Below are 20250 nucleotides of genomic sequence, written 5' to 3' on the forward strand. Positions count from 1 at the left end.
CGCGCCCGTGGGCGGTGCGGGCGGCCCGGCCCGGCCCGGCCCCTCCGCTCCCCTCCCGACCGGCCCTGCCCACGGGCACTGCGGGCTCTACCTGCGGCCGGCGCCCGGCGCTCCGCTCCGGCTCCTCGGCGGCCGCGGGGCTGCGGAAAGGTGGGGCCGCGGCGGGGGGCGGAGGGACGGGCGGCCGGGGCCGCCTGCGCGCAGGGGCTGGCGAGAAGGCCACGGGCACGGCCGGCCTCGGGCAGCGGCGGGACCGGGGCCGGCAAGGGAGGCATGGCAGAGGAAAGGCGGCGGTGCAGCGAGCCGCCGCTCCGATCGGGCTGGAATCGTGGCGGGGTGGGATGGGAAGGGATGGCTGGTCACGCCAAGATGTCTGTCTAGGTACTGACTCGGCTGGTGCTGCATCCCAGGGAGAGAAGAACAGCCTCGAGTCGCCCATCGCAGGTAATGTGTCCCCTGCAAGTGCACGGCTTTGCGACAGGTACTGGGTAAGGTCGGCAGTGCCCCGGTTCGGGTTCAGATTCAGCGTAATTATTTTTAGTCTACTGCTGTTCATATTGCAGAATACTCGGGTATTTTATATTTATTTTATACTCTATACCTCACTAAGTAAATGTCAGAAACAAACTTCCTACCAAAAGCAAGCTTGCTTTTGCTGGTTAAACAGTGCTTTTGTATTCTGATTCAGATGATTGCTTAAAAAAAACTTCATCTCGCTCCCATAAATGAATATCCATAGTCCCAGAGATCATGTGAGCGTGAAGTAAGCAGTAATTTAGGGTGTTTTTTTTTAATTATCATTACAAATTTTACTGCTATATGGCAAGAGTGGCACTGTAGGTAAGTTCTGTCAGTTTCCAGGATATACCAGCATATGAAATTATCCGGGGTATCTCTGCATGTGTCTGTTGCTTAGAAAACTTTTGAACCTCTTCTCTAATTTCAGCCGGATCTAAAAGATGGAAATGTCTGTCTGGAAACTAATATACGGGGAGGGGAGGAAATAAAGAGGCATAGATTACTCCTTCATTGTTCTTGGTAGAAGTAGGTGGCTGGGCAGTTGGTATATGCAGAATTCTTCACTAACCATTAGGTGAACATGAAGGAGGAGGAAGATTGTCTGATGTGGGGAGAGGAAAAGAAGTCTGGATATTGTCATGGATGGAGAAACTTAATTCAGAGGATGAAAGTTATTAGCTTGGTTTGCAACTTTAGTGTCTGACATCACAGCTTACTATTTTTTTAAAATGTCCCTTCTGTAGCAGGCTTGTGAGTTTTATTTGTTTGGTCTTGTTTTAAACAAACAGTTCCTGACTGTCCCTTTGTACTGGTTTCTCTATAAACCATAGTTTGAAGATCTTGAGGTACATCCTGGTTTATGCAGTCAGTGTGTTCTCTCCAGACCTGCTTCCTTAAAGCAGCTTTTTCCCACATTTGGAAATCACTTATGTTAAGTACTCCTCTGTAACAGTAGTCTCAGTCTTCAAGCAGATCTGTTTTATAGGGTAAAAATGAACGTAGGAGTTGCCCACAGCGAGGTAAATCCGAACACTCGAGTGATGAACAGCCGTGGAATGTGGCTGACATATGCGCTGGGAGTCGGCATGCTGCACATTGTCCTGCTCAGCATTCCCTTCTTTAGCGTCCCTGTCGCCTGGACTTTAACCAATGTCATTCACAACCTGGTGAGTACCCTCTCGGAACAGAATTTGAATAGTTGTTTTTCTTATGTACTCATTTTCAGTAGCAAGGGAAGAGGGAAGTAGCCAGTCTGTGTGGACAATGAAATCCTGCTATCCAAAACACCATCTCTCCTTGGCCTCTCCGCAGTGATTGGTTGTTTTGGGGAGGAGGGATACACAACCACTTCCAGTTCAAGCATGAAAGACATGAAATGTTCTTTATGTAGTTATGTATTCTTTTAAATGGTGTTTAATGAGGCTGGAAGGTTGCAGACATAAAATCATCATGCCAACCAACTTTCACACTGTTCTGTATATTATTACAGAGCTGTGCTGAATCCATAAATTATCACATTTTAAATTCTTGGACACTATCTACTAATTTCTCCACATAAATCTGTTAGGATCCCAAAATGTTTGATTTTAGCACCTTACCTCTTTTTTTTGAGAGAAATATTTGTATTCTATTTCTTTCATTCTAGTTTTGATTTCTGGCTAAGCTACGTAACTCAGAGTGACTTCAGCATACAATGTTGTCACCATAAATAACATTAGAGAAATGTTGCTTGAAAGCAGTGCGAAAAACTGAACTACTCTGACCCCAGCCCTGCAACCATTTATTATTCAGAAGGTTGTGATTTGCATGATTTTTGTATGCAAAAGATTTCATGAGCTGCTTTCTGCTCCTCTGCCCAGGATGCTATCATTTTCTTGGAATCACTTAAAGTAGTGCAGCTGTCTATATTGCTCATGCAATGCTTTGAGAAAAGAGGGCCATAACCCAGCAATTTACATCATATTTGAGGTTTGCTAGCTCAGCTTTCTAACATTACCAGCAAAGAAGTCTTGACAAAAAGATAGCTCCTTCCTTATGCAGAAAAATGATAGTTCACTGAGGATGGGTAATGTCCTCTTGAATGTAGTTTTATTTGAGCTTTTTGGTTTTGCAGATAGGTTTAAAACTACTGGTGGAATTGTAATTGTCATTAGAGCGTTTTGTGTGTTATCTTTGACAGCATCAGACATGTCTGACTTCAGAAGATGTTGGCAGAGACAAGTATTACTAAATATTTCCCACATGCCTTACTGAACTCATTGCAAGTAGCTGTAATGACAACAGGGATGAGAGCATGCACTGGCAAGTAGTTTTGTAGTGGAACACAAGAAGATGAGTATAAATTGCACTTGGATATTTCAGAATTTAAATGGCACTTCTTTTAGAAACAAATTCTTAAATGGTTTGACAAAAAAAAATCTTGGATTTCCACTAATGGAAACTCTTAGCTAACCTTGAAAGCATTTTTGGTGGTTCTTTCTACAAGTACCACTGGGAAATGAAATGTGGAGTAAGCATTTGGATCTGTCCTAAATGTGTCTTTATGGTTATTAAAACTGAGACACTGCAAACGTCATTAATCAGACATTAATTAAACAAATCAATTGTCCAGGGTTCACAGGGCTCTGGTCTGGAGGCTGCTCCAAAAAAAGGTGGAAGGAGACATAAAGTGATTTGCTGAGATTTCACCTCCATTATAAGAATTTGGAAGAAATGTGATTTTTTTTCCTATATAAAGCTTTCTATAAAAATTTTTGTATGTGCTTAAGAAAGAGAAGAAATCATTGATATTGTCTTGTAGAGACTCTTCCTTGGAGTTGGTGTGATCTCTTTGATAGAAAACAAGGCTTTTTTAAAACTGAAAGAGGGTGTAAAAAAAAGGGTGTTTTTTTTAAACTGAAATAGGGTAAACTCCTCTACTTGAAATGAAGAGGCCCAAATTGTTCTTTTAGAACAAACCAGACATGGCATGTTCCCATCAAACAGGAACAGTCACAAGGAAAATCCAGCATGTTTAAGGGGAAGCAGCAAAGAGGTGGACAGATGGTATAGCAGAATGCTTAGTCAGCTCCTAAGGATTTGAAGCTGTTAAGGGGCTGAGAAAGCTTTCAGGAGTTAGTGTGATATTGTCAGTGTTTGTAGTTTGATTTTTGCTTTGTGCACACTCTACTCATCACTCTGTTAACACTGTGCTAGGAAAGTGGTGATACGAGTCAGCAGCCCCACACTTGTTACAGTGCTTGTTAAAATTCTGTTGAATTCATGGAACTTGTGCCTTCTACTTGTAGAAGGCAAAGGAATGGATTGGATGTCACACAGACTTGGGCTTTAATTCTGACTCTGCCAGTGACTGTACAGTCTCAGACAAATCACTTCTTGTCTCTTCCTTCTTCTTCAATAATTTGTCATTACAGGCTAGCAGCTCTTCTGAGTGACAATTCACTCACTATCTTATTTTTATTATTTTCAGTTTTATAATGCATTGAACAATGTAACAATTATTTTAAAATATTACTAAAAGTGCTTCTATATTCACTTTTTATTTTCCCCAGGGAATGTATGTGTTTTTGCATGCAGTAAAGGGAACTCCTTTTGAAACACCTGATCAGGGCAAAGCTAGGCTACTAACACACTGGGAACAACTGGATTATGGAGTACAATTCACATCTTCAAGGAAGTTCTTCACAATCTCTCCTATAATTCTGTGAGTTCAAAACTGTGTTATAGATCAATTGACAAAGCCACGATTTCAAAAGGTGCAACCTAATGGTAGGTTGCAATTTACAGTCTAAAAGCATTTTCTGTCTTTTTTTTCCCCTGTTTGTTTGTTTATTTCTACATCACAGCTGTAGGGAGTATTTATTTACAGGCTGTGTAATCAATAATCTTTCTTCTGCTTTTGACATTCCACATACTGAAGTCAAAGTTTGTAAACAGTTATTAATGGGGCAGGTTTTAAGGATCAGAAATGTTGTGAGGAAAACTTACTGTTAACTCTTGAAGTTCTTTAAGAGATTGTGAAGTGATAAATATTGAAAATCCAAACTAATTGCTTTTGTGACCGCATTTATTAACTGTTTTATAACTTGTGAGCTAGAGGTGTGTCAATCCTCAGTGAATGGGATCTGGTGTCAGTTTTGCTTTGTACATATTGTCTTCTATGTACACTATGCAAATGGCTTAGTAATTCTATACACCTGTCTCTGTTGAGAAAAGTGTGGAAGAAGAAAAATCAGATACATATTTAATATCTGACTCTGATTCTGTTGAGTCCGGAAGAAAGATTATGTGTCCACTTACATGGCAGAGTGAGAGGGGAGGGAGGATCCTGCATGATGTTTAGAAAGGTGGTTCATAAAAGACAGAAACTGGGAAAATATATATAGCTCCTCAAGGTGGGGAGAAGTGCTGGAAGAAAACAGTAGACTAAGAGTTGCTTTTTAGCACCTTGAGAGGTATAGAAAGATGAGAGACCACACTTTTGCTGTAGATACTCTAGAACCTCAGGTGAGATATTTAATACAGGTAGAGATGTTAGCCAGTAAAACCTTACTAATCACTAAAGCACTTCTTTCAACCATGCTTTGTATGTGTTTTAGACAAGGCTGCCATCAGCTGAGCTTGCTCCCTTTTCTCCTGCAGGTACTTCCTGACGAGTTTCTATACAAAGTATGATCCAACACACTTCATCCTCAACACAGCCTCTCTCCTGACCGTGCTTATCCCCAAGCTGCCACAGCTGCATGGGGTTCGGATCTTTGGCATCAATAAATACTAAGCAGAAGGTTCAACACTGGCTGCCCCTAACATGGCTACTGCTGCTCCCCAGGTGAAGGAAACGAGTAGTCTGCTGTGCTGAGTATCTCATCTTAGTCAGGGAGAGATGCTTTTATGTCTGAGATACAATTCCTGCTTCCTGCAGCATTGTCTGGGATGAAAATCGACTGTATAAGAAGATGCCTTCAGATACTTCAATGTGGATTGGAAAAATGTAAAAGATTTCTGTGAAGAACTGGGCAGGCCCAGCTCTAGAGGCTAATCCCCACTAAGACTGTACGTGTGGCTGATGCAAGTGGCTTGTAAGGAAGGTGCAAGTACCAGCTGAAACAGAGAGCAGAGTTCCACAAATACCCATCATCCATAATGCAGGTGGTAACTTCACATAGAAATTCAGAATCCTTGATGCCAAGGACTGGTGAGGCCACATGCTTAGATTCAGAGAAATTAGGTAGTTTCTGCTGTAATGGATTGTAAGTGGTTGTGCTTGTTTTTGCATTGTAGAAGTTTGTCCCACAGTAAGTACTGTGACAGCAAGCATAAATTGATGGTATAATTCCTGCCTTCTCTGTTCTTGATTGTTTTTAATTTTTTTTTTGTCACAATGATTGAAGAAAGTCCATAACTGCCATCTCAGGGGATTTCCATGTCAACTCAATAGCTCAGTTTATGTAGGCTTTTACAAATTGCCACTGTTGTGTTTATTTCATTTTGCTTACCAGGATCCTGACTTTTCTATGTGTAAATGAGACATCCTGAAAAATTGCAATTTCTTTTTAGGTGTGGATTTTTGACTGTTTTCTCTGATATTCACTGATGGGTTGTTTTTCAGTAACTGAGAGGCCTGTGAGGTGGTGGGGAAAGGGTTGCTTGCTGTCATAGGAGAAGCTGCTCTGTTACAGAGCAAGTGTCAGAACACATAAGGGAAGCTGTGTAGGTTGTAAGCTAGAATAAAAGCTGAACTAGAAGTAGGTGAGTAGGCAAATCACATGGACTAACTATGCTTTTGCAGAAAAAGGTGTAGGTAACTTGCATGTCTTGGAAATGTGGAGGAATGCTGTGTTTTAGGGGTACTGTGTAGTACGGGGTAATCTTGTATATTATCAGCTCTGGAATCAGAGTGAAGGAGGTACATCTACTGCTCTGAGCACTCATGTCTCTGTCGTGGAAAAAGGATGAATTCTGAAGTCTGGTGTGTGTGTCTGTCTGCCAAAACCAGCTCAGATTTAACAGAAGACTCCATTTAAGACTTGATTCACATTTTGGTTGCAGTGACAGCCAGTGAGCTGGAAAAAAAATTAAAATGACAAACAAGCCCACAGCGGTGTACTTATTTTTTTTTGCTCCAGTAATTTTCTGGCTGTTTACTTTATCGATAAAGATGCTGTTAAAAAAAGGGCAATGAGTTACGAATTTTCTTTAGCAATTGGAAGTAATTCTGTATGGTGTTGGCACAGAAAGTGGTAACTGGCTGATTTTTAAATAATGGCAATCACAGGGCTCTGCTACCTTTGGCAGTCGCTGCCGACGGGCAGGGACCGCAAGACATGGCCCGAATTTGGGGCCGGAGTGCCTCGGGACGGCCGGACTGAGCCCTTGGCGTGCGGAGGCCCGGGGCGGGCTCCGGGGCAAGGCTCCCGGGGCGGGCTCCGGGGCAGGGCTCCCGGGGCAAGGCTCCCCGGCGCAAGGCTCCCGGCACAAGGCTCCTGGGACAGGGCTCCCGGCGCAAGGCTCCCGGCACAAGGCTCCTGGGACAGGGCTCCCGGCGCAAGGCTCCCGGGGCAGGGCTCCCCGGGGCACGGCTCCCGGGACAAGGCTCCCCGGGGCAGGGCTCCCGGCGCAGGGCTCCCGGGACAAGGCTCCCCGGGGCAGGGCTCCCGAGGCGGGCTCCCGGCGCAAGGCTCCCCGGGGCAGGGCTCCCGGGGCAAGGCTCCCGGCGCAAGGCTCCTGGCACGGGCTCCCTGCTCTCGGCCGCTGTCCCCCACGGCGGCTGCGCGGGCGCGGAGCTCCGCCCGTGTTACCGGCGGGGCGGAGCCGGGCCCGGGGCGGCGCTGGGGACATATCGCGACACGGGGTCCGCGCCAAGGCGCCGCGACTCGGGCGAGGCGGAGGCGGGGGTGCCGGCCGCCGCTCCCCCTGGCCGGGGCAGGACGGGGATCCCGGAGATGGGGCCGAGCCCGTGAAGCGGCAGAGCGGCCAGACGTGCCGTGCCCTGCCCGCACGGCAGCGCTCAGCCGCGGGCGCCTCTGCTGCGGGCCACAGGCGGGCTGTGACCTCCCCTAGGGCTGCAGGAGGCACCACCGGCAAGCGTAGTGAGGAACTGTGTTCACACGTAATTCAGGTAAAACAAGACGTTACCTCCCAGCTCTTTTTCCTAGGGTCTTACATGTCGTGTGTGGCCATTCCTGACTTTAAAAACCCTACAGAAAATCAGAGCAGAACACGTGCTTGTAAACCCTCCAGTAATAATAAACGATGCAGTTCTCTTCTAGCCATAACCAGCAGGTAGATTATAAACAATGAACAGCCTTGCCAAAAGCGTTTTGCAGTCAGTTAAGCACGGCCGAGCTGCGTGGCTGAGGAACAGCTCTGCTCACCCTGGAAAGCAGCGATTTCCTAGACTGGTGTTGGGAATCGAGACGAGCTGTGACGACACCGGCGCTGCTGTGGTGGATGAAGCTGGCCGTGTCCTGGGAGAAGCACTGCACTGTCAGAAGGAAGTTCACTTACAGTAAGAACAGACTTCTCTCAAGGCTTCGGCCTTAATAACGATTTTATTGTTACTTATAATATCATCCGCATAAAACCTCCCTGCCCCATAAAGCTCAGTAAGTGGTGGGTAGGTGTGAAGGTGTATTGCTTGGGCCACAACACATACTGCCTGAGATAGTACTAAGGGGGAGGAAAGAACTGCCATGCATTTAACAAGCTTGCTCCAAAAATTTCTTTCAAAAACAGATTACATCTCTAGCTTGAATAAAAGATGAAATCATTGCTACTGTTAAAATCACCAAATGTCGTAACTTTTAAAAGGGATAATTAATCAAATATAAGCATTGGTGGTTAAGAACATGAGCTGACAAGTGAGGGGTTGTGAGTATTAAGTTACAATGTTTTGGAACAGTGTTGAGATACGTTTAAAAGGCATCTGTACCAAAAAAAAAGTGCAAGTTCCATCCGTTTCTGGCGTTCCACTGATAATTATACTCTCTTCAGTGCCCTTGACACTAAACAAGGCATTTGAGAATGCACTAAGGAAACAGGCAGGATACAACAAGGTTAAGAGGTGCCTGAAAACTATTTTTATGGCACTGTATCTGTTATGAACTACCAATGCATTTTAATTCCTTGGTTTTACTAGAACAGGCGGAATAATTCCCGTGGTGGCACAGCAGCTTCACAGAGAAAACATCGAGCAAGTGGTTCAAGAGGCCCTGTGTGCCAGCGGCGTTTCTGTGGCCGAGCTGGCGGCTGTGGCGACCACGGTGAAACCCGGGCTGGCTCTGAGCCTGGGCGTGGGGCTGCAGTACAGCCTGGGCTTGGTCAGCAGGCACCAGAAGCCCTTCATCCCCATCCATCACATGGAGGCTCACGCACTGACCATCAGGCTCACACATCACCTGGAATTCCCCTTCTTAGTTCTCCTGATCTCTGGAGGCCACTGTCTCTTGGCAGTAGCACAAGGAGTTTCAGAGTTCCTCCTGCTTGGACAGTCCATCGATATCGCTCCAGGTGACATGCTGGATAAGGTAATATCTCCTTGCCTTGCCTTGCCTTGCCTTTCCTTAGTTGTTCTCTTTTTATTGCATTTAAACTCCATGATGGCAGTAGATCATCAGCCTAAGGACAGCAATTCAGTGCAAGACAATTTTTATGTAACCTTTTTTCTATTTTGAAATGCCATAGATTTAAGATATGAAAGGCTTTTAAAAATGTACACAAAACATCAATTGTAATGTATGTACATTAATTATATTTTAGCAAATAGGCAACATACCCAAACTGGTGTTGGATGTTTCATCGACACTGATTATACAAAGAAATTGTATTAATTAGAGAAGATTTACAGAGGTATTTTACGGAGGTATTATTATGCTGTCAGGTTAAAAACAATGCATGTTAAAACATTTCATACTAATTTTAGTTTTTAGAGTTTGAAAAGCATGGTTTGGCCTTCAGAATCTTAAATTTTCTGGGTCCCTGAATGCAGTCTGTAAAATTGCTCACTTCTGGCTGTGTTCTCAGACGCTGTTTTTAAATAGTGCATGGAGTCAGAAAGGAGGTTTTCAGAAGCTGAAACCCACTTTGTTCCTGTGTATCTGGTAATACAGTATGGCAGTCCATGGGTTTTTCCTACAACCTAAATAGGGAGTAATTAATATTTTCTGCAAAATTTGTTGATCCTTACATTTGCCCAGACTGTTCTAGAATTGCACTTCTAAATACTCCAAGGAAAAAAAAAACCCTGCTAGGCTGGTGTTATTTCTTACCCTTACCATGCTGTTTGTAATTTCACATTGGATTGGGTTTTTTGGTGTCACATTTTGTTCCATGGGCTACAGTACGGTGATACCGTTCCAGGAGGAGCTGATTTCAAGTCTGCTGTTTGTCATGTCCTTAGGTGGCACGGAGACTGTCTCTAAGAAAGCACCCAGAGTGCCACAGCATGGCTGGGGGGAAGGCCATAGAGCACTTGGCTCAGACTGGGAACCAGGGAGTGCTCACCTTCCGCCTGCCCATGCAGCACTATCGGAACTGCCACTTCTCTTTCTCCGGACTTCAAAACCTTGTCAATAATGCCATTGCACAGAAAGAAAAAGAAGAAGGTATTTCTAGGGAGTCAGATACAAACCGAGCTTTTGATGACCTACACTCAGGAACCCCGTTTGATGATACACTTTTGTAGGTATTCAGGAAGGTGAGATCCTGTCCTGTGTTAAGGATGTTGCTGCTGCTGTACAGCATGCAGTGGCTGTTCATATTATCCAGAGGACGTATCGAGCCATGCTCTTCTGCATCAAAAACAGCATATTACCATCAAAAAATGCCACTTTGGTGGGTACACTTCTTTTTCCTTTTCATAACTGACTCTGTAACATCATTTGAAGATGCAGATGCCTTGTTGTACTTTCTGCCTTGACATGCGAGGAAGATCTCAGTATGTACTGTATTGTTAAAATACCAACAATATTGAAGTAACAGTAATAAGTATTTAGTAGCTGGGTTTTAAGCTAGAGAGAGATTTTCTTACCATTTAATCTAACCTCCCGTAACAGCTTGACCTCCCCAATACTTGATGGCTGTTCTAATTACAGTAGAACCATAAACTGTTTTAGCTTGGAAAGGATCTTAAAGATCATCTAGTTCCAACCCTCGTGCCATGGGCAGGGACACCATCCATTAGACTTTAGGAATCTCTTTTTGCCTAAGCTCACTTAGCATACTCTTTTCTGGTATGCTTTAGTCTTCAAATGCAGCATTTATTACTGTCTTTAGAACTTCAACTGATAACCCTTTTTTAAACATGATGCTAATTGTACTTTTGAGTTAATGGCCTTTTTTTCTTTTTGAAATTCTGTCAGGTTGTATCAGGAGGTGTTGCAAGTAATCAGTATATCCGAAAAGGTCTACAGAAACTGGCAGATGCAAATGATTTTGCTTTACTGTGTCCTCCTCCAAGACTCTGCACTGATAATGGTGTTATGATTGCATGGTAAGAGTTGCTATCTTTAAACAACCTTGCAGGAGCACATGCAAAGCTGACATGAGTGAAGAGCCTCTTTTCTGTGCTGACAGAACGACGTGCTCGTGTGCAGAGTTGTGATGTACATTTTTCTGTAATTGCTTTGTTGCTCAGGAATGGCATTGAAAGGTTACGTGCAGGACTGGGGGTTCTACACAGTACTGCAGGCATCCGCTACGAGCCAAGGTGGGTGACATTCCACACTGTGGGCACTGAAAGGGGAAAAATCACATGGACAAGAGGCACAAGCTGCTCAGGAGTCTCTCTGCACCACAGACAAATTTTAAAAAGTTATTTTTCAAGGCAGTTTTAAGTAAAAATGATCGTGGCTGGCATTTATGTTCGTTTTGGCTCAGAAACTTAATTTACCATACATTGTAACAGTTCTATGTGTTTTCCTGCTATGGTTGTGTAGATGGTAGGCTTAAGGCCAAACAAAATGCAGATACTTCAGAAGTACCAACTGGTCTTAAACTTTAGATTTTTTTAAGGGTTTTTTCCTTTTCCCTTTCCAGAAAAACAGACTTGGCTCATCTCAATACAAAAAAAATTGCATTACAGTTTTTACATGAAAAATTACAAAATACTCTACTTAAAAAATAATTTGCTGTATATATTTCAGTGAAAAAACCCTAAGTTTTGCTTGCTGTAGACAATACATTATTTAAGACAGGATAATCTAGTGTGTTTTGCACTTATCAGCAAGACATAAAATGAATTATCAACTAAAATCAGAATCTAAATAAAACAACAGCCCCAGAAGATGGCTTTGAAATCACAACTGTGTTTCTAGAGTTTGGAATGGCTACAAATGCAAGCATTTCCTCATTGTAAAGATGTTTCCAGGTACAGCTTCAGGCAGGGTATTTTAATAGTAGTCTTAGAAGTACAGCGAATATACCAAAATACTCTGACTCTCATGCTAATTGTAGAAAAGGTCTGTGTGATATGGCAATGACAATGTTAATTTTTAACAAATATATAATTCTGTTTTCTAGAGCTCCCCTGGGAATTGATATTTCAAAAAGAGTTGAAGAAGATTCCATCAAGGTGCCAAAATTAAAAAAGATACGATGGTTGGCATCTTAAAAAGTAACTTAATAAAATAATGCAACTATAAATTGTTCAGTGAAAACTGTTTCAATGCTGTTATGTTTAGTGACAATACTTGGATCAGAAGTGTTGAAAATCACCTGTCAGAAAAACAAATGCTGTATTGCTATCACCAAAGTGATTCCAGTTACTATTGCAAACTAAGCATTCTCAGTAGTAAAACAAAACAACTTAGAAATGCAGGGTGCATTCATAGTGAGTTCCTCATACACATACACAAGTACAACTGTGATTATTGATAATTATGTCCAAGTGTGTAAAAAAACCCAGACCAAACATTCTATGAAAACTCAAAAGATTTACTTTGCTTATAAAAGAAGTACAACATCTCGAGGTACAGCTCTATAATTCATCTACTGAAAGTAACTTCAGTCTGCTGCATGTGTCAGATGCCTTTTCCCTGCTGCTCTCTAGTTTTGCAATCCGAGATCCAAACTGGACTGCCCTTTTTGGCAGAACAGTCGAGGCTGTCAGGCCCAGCTCCTTGGCTGCAAGGCGCAGAATCAGTTTCTCACCAATTCCTCGAGGTAAAGTCAAATCAGCTTTTTCTGAGACAGGCAGAGAATTGAGGAATGAAACAACATCTTCATCAAGAAAAGGAAACCTGAAAGAGATTGATGTGGGGAAAGACCCTTTAAAACTTCCGCAGGCATAGTCTTGGTTTTCCCCTTTACCACATGCAAGGACAGGAAATGTGGTGGATATTGATTATACCTTTACTGCAGGGATAGGAATACACAGCTTCTGTTACACTGTCATTCTCCAGGAACACTCCCCAAAGGTCCACACGGGAACACTTCAAAGTTGTGCAAACAACTGTTTAGCTTAAAGTGATAAAACCAGCTTGAATTTGCCTATTTCAACATTTGTTGCTGCTTCTTAAAACTTCTAGATGGGAATCAAGTTGCTAAATTTTGTTAAGTAAACTCTTCCACAATATACTACAGACCACTTTTTTAAAAAACAAAACCAAAAACTGCACAACACAGTACACATTAACAAAACTGCAGCAGAACTAGAGACAATAAAACACAGAAGTTTGAATTAAGAATTTGTTAGGATTGTTAAAAACTGCATCTAACCAGCAAAACCAGTTTTGCTCCATGTTAAAACAGTAATACCTGGCTTCTTTTCCGTGATCACCGATGATCCTGTCATCTCTACCAAGATTTCGAGAAGAAATACGACCTAACTCCATTTCAAGTTCTTTATTAAGACCCTCTAAGCCATCTTTTCTGAAGCAGACACGATGTCGAGAATACCCAGCAAGCTGCTCATCTGCTCCAATTCCTGTAAGCACAACCTGAGGAAACAGAATGTAAGAAATCTGAGTGTTTATGCAAGTTAATGTGTAACAGACCTGAACTATTCAACTGCATCTTAAGGAGAAAAATTTCAATACGCATCTTCTAAAGATATAAGCTATCAGGATGGGCTGTGCCTTACACATTTACAAAGCCTGAAACAACTCCCAGTAAAGTCACTAACTTGAATTATGTTCATGATCAGACCTTAAAGTACACACAAACATTGCTAGTGAAGCAAGAGAAAAAAATTTAAAATAATGCCATATGTATCACAAATACACCAGTATATTTGAAGAATGTCATTGTTAGTTTCTATGATAGCAGCATTTTTTAAACACCAGCCTTTAAAAATTATTGCCAAAGATTGTCATATGTTTTAGTTACCTGAATGTACACCCAGAGTACTATTCATTTACCAGCTACTGGGTTAGTAACAACTGCATTACATAAAGTAAAAATGGTTTACACTACTCAGTAAGTACAGTAATGTTTTTTATGTTTCTAAGAGAAAAGACTGCATCTGGCCCATTACTGTGCCCCTTCAGCAGCTGAAATTAAACAGATCATTCTTCCCTACACAAACTATCAGGAACAGAGAAGTGAGAAATCAGAATTAAAAAATTATAGTTGTTGCTTATTTTTTTCCTACTCATATTATTGTATATCCAAGTCCACTGAAAAGCCATGCATGACATGACAAAAGAACCGTGATTTTTACGTCTAGAATTACACAAATATTATAATTTTAGAATATTCTACATTCTGACACTGCATTTGAGAAGCCTTATGAATAGCAAAGATCCCAGCTGATATCTGAATCGACAAAACTGTTTTTACACTCAGAAGCCAAACACAAGGCAGAAAACAAAACAAAACAGTACCTTTGCAGGACTTTTGTATGGTTTCGGTTCTCCTTGGTTACTAATGAAGCCCTCTCCTCTGGAAGCAAACCAAATGGCACAGCCAATACTGTCATCCAAGACTGTGTCCAGTGGATAGATTAAGTAATGAATACGTTGTTTTCTCATTTTTTTCAATTCCTCTAGTGTAACATTAATTTCCACAAAGTTCCAGGTTCTTGAAGGATTAATAGCTTCTAATTCCTTCAGTCCTGCCCTACCAGTGATTCTGTCAGGAACATCAAAGCAAGATAAATGAGTACCAGAGTCAGCATCAAGACTGTGACAGCTTTCTTGAGGACAAAGCAAATCAAGCTGTACTTCATGGCCAGTATGTCTGTTAGTGGTACCCCTGTGCTTAGCTTGCTCTTTCATCATGAAAGCTACATTGAGAAGATCAATTGGCTCCTCCAAAGGCACATGTTTATCAGCCAGGGCAGCAATAACCATAGAATCAATACCACCAGAAAAGAGCACTGCAACATGTGCCTTCTTATGAGATGTGCTTGGAACTTCTCTTGTTTTCTGATCTGGATCTCTACAGAGACATAGGACTCGTCTCTTGACTGCTTCGCTTAAAACATCAATAAATTGACAGGCTAATTTTTTCTTGTGTTCCTCTGCAAGAAATTCTTGAAGGGTTTCTACAGAAACCACACAGTTGATGTTGCTAAAATTAGAGCCTGGACACGCACCTGAAGCTTTAGAAACTGTTTTATTTAAGGGGATAACTGGTGCTCTGAGACACAGATTTGATTCATTCACCATGAGACATATGTTGTTTGGTAAGTCTTTGGACGTTTGGTCAAGAACATTAACGCAAGTTTCTTCTGCTGCTTTCTCTCTGCAGCTGTACTTCCATGGAAACAATATAAAAGACAAAGATTTACTTGTTGCACAAGCTTTGAGATCAATTTTGAAAATTCCAGATGCAGGGACTTCTTGCCATTGTTTGCCTGCTTCAGAACAACCACTTACAGACGTGAGGCAGAAAGCGCTGTCAGGCTCATTGCCGAACTGCCACAGCAAACTACGACGACCAAAGTAATCTCTGCCAAACCATAAACTGTGTCTGCGTGCTTCATAATAAATAAAAGACCAGGGACCCTGGAGTGATGAGAAGAGTGACAAAATATCCATTTCACTGCTGCATAAAGCCAGGCGATGGAACATCACTTCAGTATCATTCTCTAGATTTCCTACATGCACTCCACTGAAAATTTCTCCATTCCAAAGAAAAACATTGTTATTGGCATCTTCCAGGGGCTGAGGAGTCACCAGGCCCCTCAAGTGAAGTACATGGCCTGAAAACAGACATTCATAAGAGAGATCAGACACAGTTTTTATCAACTGTTGGCTACTGTCTGGTCCTCTTCTTCTCAGATGGCAGAGGATGTCTTCACTGAGGAAATCATGAATGACACGCTGGCTGCACAGGGTAACAACACAGCAAATACCACACATTGCAACAGGGAATTCACACGAGCTACTTCTTGATTTTAGCCTTTTCTGAATTTTCCAGCTCCTGATGTGCCTTCTTTAATTCATCTAATGTATCTGTGTAAGAGAAAATTACACAAATAATCAGTTCCATAAACAGGAAAGTTTATGCATAGGTAAGTTTAGGAGTATATCTACAAAATTAGTAATTCCAGCCACTTTTTCAATTACAGTGATAAACATAAAACACTAATTAAGCAAAGTGCTATGTTTGTGTTCCATCATTACTAACACAAGCTATATAAGCTTGCTGTAGCATATTCCTCTTTATTCTTCAAAGTTGATGATTTTTTTTTCCAAAGAAATCCACAGTGCCATAGGGGAATGGCCAACTCCTGCCTACACAATCAGTGTCACTTCAACATTTGTAGTAAGAAAAGGGAACTGACAATTAAAATAGCAGGGTTATTAACCCAAATCAAAGCAAAGAGAAGTAGCAATTGTTCACTCCAGAAAATTAAACTTATACTTCTAAATGTATACTCTTCTAATGCTTGTTCCATCATCACCTCTATTATCCATTCTATTGCTTTGTATTTGACACACAGCTGCAATTTTCTCATTTTAATATACCCTTGAAATCAGCTACAAATACAGCTTTTGAACATTGACTATTTGAGTTACTTTTACACTGCAAACTTACTTTTGCACTGAGACAGCATTTCTGTCCGGTCTGCAAGGAAGAATATGTTGCTGTTGGGTTGCTGCTTATAAACTTTCTGTAAAACAAAACCCACACTGTATTAGTCAAAGCAGCAGATTCCGGAACCACACTGCAGCAGAAGCTGCTGTGTGTCCAAAAAGATACTCCTGGTATAAAACTGAAGGGGGAAGTTCTGCCCTGCCAACATCAGCATGCTAATGCTGTACCATCTAAAGCATTTCATGCTCAGCCTAAGACAATTCTCAATTTCTCTTTTCCTCATCCACAAAGGATCACATTCTATTTTAAACAAATGCACAGAAAAAGTAAGAATACCTTGCAATCAAATCAAACATCTTAATGAAATAAATAAAACATAAAAAAAGCAAAACCCCAACACTGCACAAGTATACGTAATAAAATAATTTGCAGGACAAATTATCTGAGCGCAGCAGACCACATGTTTATTAAACACTACTATAAATTAAAGCCAGCATGCTCTGATTTTATTGCCCCTCTTGTCTTTATGTTTATTTCTCTGCTAAAATGAAATAGTTAAAAGCAAATTTGTAAAACCTTACCCGGTTCTTCTTCAAATTAGAAAGCTCATCGACTACAACCTTCTGCTCTCTAATCTGAAAGGCAAAAGATGCATTTGAATTTAATGATAAAAACAGGACATTGTATTATAATCCTAGTGGTGAGCATGTCTACTGATATTTTAAGACAACAACATGCATGTATAGCTGCTGTTCTCCAAATGAATCACTGAAGACAAAGTAAATATAAAAATTACATACTAAATTTCTCTAGAAACAGGCTATTTTGCATGCATTGGTATTTCTCCTACCCTCAAAAGCCTCTGGGAAGCCAGAGTACCTACAGCTATTTATAATCAGAAAGCACATTTACATGGACACAACTAATACAGCATCAAATAACTTTTTTTAAAAATAGCATAATATCAAGAATACACTTTATAATTACAGATATGCTCAAAATGAAGATTCAAAGATATGCTCAAGATTCAAAATGAAATTAATGTAAATCCAAATACTCTAGAAGTGTATTAGGAGCAATGGGAGCCTTTCTATTGCTCTGGATTTTCACATTCTCTTCCTCAGTGGGATCTGCCACTGTTCTGCACCGATAGACGTGGCAGATATTCCCATTTTCTTTTACAATGGCAGCTGTGAACGCTAGAGTAAGCCAAAGGATTGTTGCAAAAGCCAAAAACTGAAACAAAATCTGTTCAGAGGGCACAATACTTTTTGTTAGAAGCAAACAACATGGATTTCTCTGCTCTTCCTTTGTGTCTCCTGGAACTGGTGCAACAGTAGGAAGCTGCCACAGAGTGAGGTCAGCCAAACTGAAATATGGCACACTGAAAGTACAGCTTTTCCAGCAGCTACATCAATCTCTTCTACCTACAACACCAACAAGGCAAAGCAGCAGAGCCAATCTCTGCTACAGACTAAACCAGCCACTTAGGCACAACAGAAGTGACAACCTGCAGCTCCGTGATGTCCCAGCTTTGCAGCTGCCAGGCAATCAAAAACATCACTGTCTCTATACAACATGGCCATGCAGAAGTCATTTTTTCACATTATCACACAATGTTAAGGGGCTGGAAGGGACTTTTGAGATCATCTATTCCCCCAACCTGCTCCCTGCCATGGGCAGGGACACATCCCACTAGACCTGGATGCTCCAAGCCTTATCCAACCTGGCCTCGAACACTTCCAGGGCTGGGGCATCCACAGCTTCTTGGGGCAGCCTGTGCCAGAGCCTCACCATTCTCACATCAAAGAATTTCTGCCTAGTATCTAACCCAAATTTGCCTTCTTTCAATTTGTACACATTACTCCTTGTCTTATCACTACAGTTCCTGACAAAGAGGTCCTTCTCTGGTTTCCCTGTAGGTCCCATTTGGATACTGGAAGTTTATTTGGAGTGAAAGTTCCACAGGGCTTGGCAGATTGCATACTGAACAAAACTGTGGGCACCAGGGAAGAGGGAGCAGATATATGAGGAGCAGCAGCCTCCGTGGCTGAAATCCCCTGGGACATTTTGGGCAGATAATGCTGAACTAGGTACTACAAGAAAGCCATATGAGAAGCAGGTGAAGGTACTTGGTTTGTCCAGCCTGGAGGAGACTGAGGGGAGACCTCACAACAGTCCACAAGTTCTTTAGGAGGGGAAGTGGAGGGACAGACACTGATCTCTTCTCTCTGGTGACCAGTGACAGTACTACAGGGAACGGCCTGGAGCTGGGTCAGGGGATGTTTAGGTTGGAGACCAGGAAAAGGTTCTTCACCCAGAGGGTGGTCGGGCACTGAACTCCTCAGGGAAAGTGGTCACAACACCAGCCTGACAGAGTTCGAACAGCTTTTGGATAACGCGTTCAGGCACATGGTGTGGTTCTTGTGGTGTCCTGTGCAGCGCAGGAGTTAGACTCAATCACTGGGGGTCTCTCGAAACTCACGATATTGTGTGATTCTGTGAGAAAAACCTCACTGCGCCTCACTTGACATTTCAAGCTCAACTTGAAGCAGTAAGACCCAAAACACCAATCGGACAAGCGAGCTGTTAGGGAGGAAACACGGGCCCGCTAAATGCAGGACGCTCTCGGAGCCCGAGGGTGCAACCCCGGGCACAGGATCCTCGGTCCCTGACAGCATCCTCCCTCCTTTTCCTCACGCGGCTCGCACCCGAGGCTTCGGGGGCCGCTCGCGCCTGGGCCCGGACCCCGGCACAGGGCCCCGCGGGGCCGCCTCTGCTCACCCGCCGGCTCAGCTCCTCCTTGCGGCGCAGCTCCGCGCCCTCCCCATCCTCCTGCCGCGGCGGGCGGCCCGACATCGCCCCGGCGGGCACCGGCCGCTCTCACCCGACGGCGGCGTCAGCCACGCACGTCCCGACGCACAGCCACAGGGGCGGCCGCACCAGAGCGCATGCGCGCAGGCGGGGCCGCGCAGAGCACCACCAATCAGCAGGTGCGGCCGAGCACGCGCCTGACGGAGCACCAATCAGCAGGCGCGGCACAGCACGCGCGGGGGCGCGGGCCAGATGGCGCCAATCCTGAGGGGGCTCGCGCCCCCGCCCGGGGGAAGGCGGGACTGCGGCGGCTTGTGCCGGGCTGGCCGGGTTCCTGGGAGCCGCGTCCGGGGGGCATCGGGACGACAGCCCCAAGGTGGAGAAGATGTTTGGAATGAGGCTTGGAAAGTGTACTCCTTGTGGAGTGTGTCGGAACACCCGGAAAAGGAAAGGAGCAACTTGGTGCGGCGTGACCCCGGGCTGCTGACGGGCAGCGGGCTTTCAAACCCCTTTAAGCGGTTTGCTTAAAGGTATTCCACAAGAGATATGAATCATTTACTATTCACAGATATTAGAATCATATGTTTCATTATGTTCATTATTAAGACATGTTTCTACAAGAAAGATAGAGAGGGACTTTTCAGAAGGACATATAGTAACAGGACAAGGGGGAATGGACTCAAACTGACCGAGGGCAGGTTTAGATTAGATACTTGATGGATTCGTTTACACGGAGGATGTGAGACACTGGCACAGGTTGCCCAGAGAAGCTGTGGCAGCTCCATCCTTGCAAGTGTTCAAGGCCAGGCTGCACAGGGCCCTGAGACACTTGGTCTAGTCCCTGCCCAAGGCAGGGGGTTGAAATGAGATGATCTTTAAGGTCCCTTCTGACACAAACCGTTCTAGGAGTCTATGATTTTATTATTATACAAGATG

General features: G+C 43.3%; 4 protein-coding genes across 7 annotated transcripts in view; 2 read left to right on the top strand and 2 right to left on the bottom strand.

Annotated features, from left to right (window-relative positions):
* Positions 1-405, bottom strand: part of PMS1 (PMS1 homolog 1, mismatch repair system component) — a 43854-nt gene extending 43449 nt beyond the window's left edge. Inside the window, exon 1 of the mRNA XM_063399907.1 lies at positions 92-405. Coding sequence (XP_063255977.1) covers positions 92-405 — 314 coding nt within the window. The remainder of the gene's footprint in view (positions 1-91) is intronic.
* On the top strand, positions 1-6693 carry ORMDL1 (ORMDL sphingolipid biosynthesis regulator 1). Of its 2 annotated transcripts, XM_063399913.1 has the most exons (5): positions 1-150; positions 382-444; positions 1505-1685; positions 4071-4222; positions 5161-6693. In XM_063399913.1, exons 3-5 carry the CDS (start codon positions 1512-1514, stop codon positions 5294-5296), a joined length of 462 nt encoding a protein of 153 aa, XP_063255983.1. In that variant the 5' UTR covers positions 1-150; positions 382-444; positions 1505-1511; the 3' UTR covers positions 5297-6693. The 2 variants fall into 2 exon arrangements, with proteins under 2 accessions (XP_063255983.1, XP_063255984.1); XM_063399914.1 differs by lacking the exon at positions 1-150 and having other exon boundaries at positions 308-444.
* An 803-nt stretch (positions 6694-7496) lies between these two features.
* Positions 7497-12173, top strand: OSGEPL1 (O-sialoglycoprotein endopeptidase like 1). 2 transcript variants are annotated; one of them, XM_063399911.1, is made up of 8 exons: positions 7497-7636; positions 7777-8026; positions 8657-9044; positions 9917-10121; positions 10202-10350; positions 10878-11008; positions 11153-11224; positions 12037-12173. In XM_063399911.1, exons 2-8 carry the CDS (start codon positions 7815-7817, stop codon positions 12125-12127), a joined length of 1248 nt encoding a protein of 415 aa, XP_063255981.1. In that variant the 5' UTR covers positions 7497-7636; positions 7777-7814; the 3' UTR covers positions 12128-12173. The 2 variants fall into 2 exon arrangements, with proteins under 2 accessions (XP_063255981.1, XP_063255982.1); XM_063399912.1 differs by having other exon boundaries at positions 7835-8026; positions 8662-9044.
* A 256-nt stretch (positions 12174-12429) lies between these two features.
* Positions 12430-19452, bottom strand: LOC134551905 (asparagine synthetase domain-containing protein 1-like). 2 transcript variants are annotated; one of them, XM_063399909.1, is made up of 4 exons: positions 16501-16576; positions 14340-15914; positions 13273-13454; positions 12430-12755 (listed from the first exon to the last, which is right to left on the bottom strand). In XM_063399909.1, exons 2-4 carry the CDS (start codon positions 15819-15821, stop codon positions 12494-12496), a joined length of 1926 nt encoding a protein of 641 aa, XP_063255979.1. In that variant the 5' UTR covers positions 15822-15914; positions 16501-16576; the 3' UTR covers positions 12430-12493. The 2 variants fall into 2 exon arrangements, with proteins under 2 accessions (XP_063255979.1, XP_063255980.1); XM_063399910.1 differs by lacking the exons at positions 12430-12755; positions 13273-13454 and adding exons at positions 17082-17135; positions 19285-19452 and having other exon boundaries at positions 15696-15914.
* Between the last annotated feature and the right edge of the window lie 798 nt (positions 19453-20250).

The sequence above is a fragment of the Prinia subflava genome, chromosome 6 (assembly GCF_021018805.1).
Source record: "Prinia subflava isolate CZ2003 ecotype Zambia chromosome 6, Cam_Psub_1.2, whole genome shotgun sequence".
Classification (NCBI taxonomy): domain Eukaryota; kingdom Metazoa; phylum Chordata; class Aves; order Passeriformes; family Cisticolidae; genus Prinia; species Prinia subflava.

What these genes read in the sequence shown, in the direction of transcription:
- ORMDL1 (XM_063399913.1), top strand. Translation starts at nt 1,512, where the DNA reads ATGAACGTAGGAGTTGCCCACAGCGAGGTAAATCCGAACACTCGAGTG. An exon ending in CCAATGTCATTCACAACCTG is followed by an intron (nt 1,686 to 4,070) that starts GTGAGTACCCTC and finishes TATTTTCCCCAG; the next exon opens with GGAATGTATGTGTTTTTGCA. An exon ending in ACAATCTCTCCTATAATTCT is followed by an intron (nt 4,223 to 5,160) that starts GTGAGTTCAAAA and finishes TTTCTCCTGCAG; the next exon opens with GTACTTCCTGACGAGTTTCT.
- LOC134551905 (XM_063399909.1), bottom strand. Translation starts at nt 15,821, where the DNA reads ATGTGTGGTATTTGCTGTGTTGTTACCCTGTGCAGCCAGCGTGTCATT. An exon ending in CATACAAAAGTCCTGCAAAG is followed by an intron (nt 13,455 to 14,339) that starts GTACTGTTTTGT and finishes CTGTTTCCTCAG; the next exon opens with GTTGTGCTTACAGGAATTGG. An exon ending in GATCACGGAAAAGAAGCCAG is followed by an intron (nt 12,756 to 13,272) that starts GTATTACTGTTT and finishes AATCTCTTTCAG; the next exon opens with GTTTCCTTTTCTTGATGAAG.
- OSGEPL1 (XM_063399911.1), top strand. Translation starts at nt 7,815, where the DNA reads ATGAACAGCCTTGCCAAAAGCGTTTTGCAGTCAGTTAAGCACGGCCGA. An exon ending in ACAGAAAGAAAAAGAAGAAG is followed by an intron (nt 10,122 to 10,201) that starts GTATTTCTAGGG and finishes ACACTTTTGTAG; the next exon opens with GTATTCAGGAAGGTGAGATC. An exon ending in GGCATCCGCTACGAGCCAAG is followed by an intron (nt 11,225 to 12,036) that starts GTGGGTGACATT and finishes TCTGTTTTCTAG; the next exon opens with AGCTCCCCTGGGAATTGATA.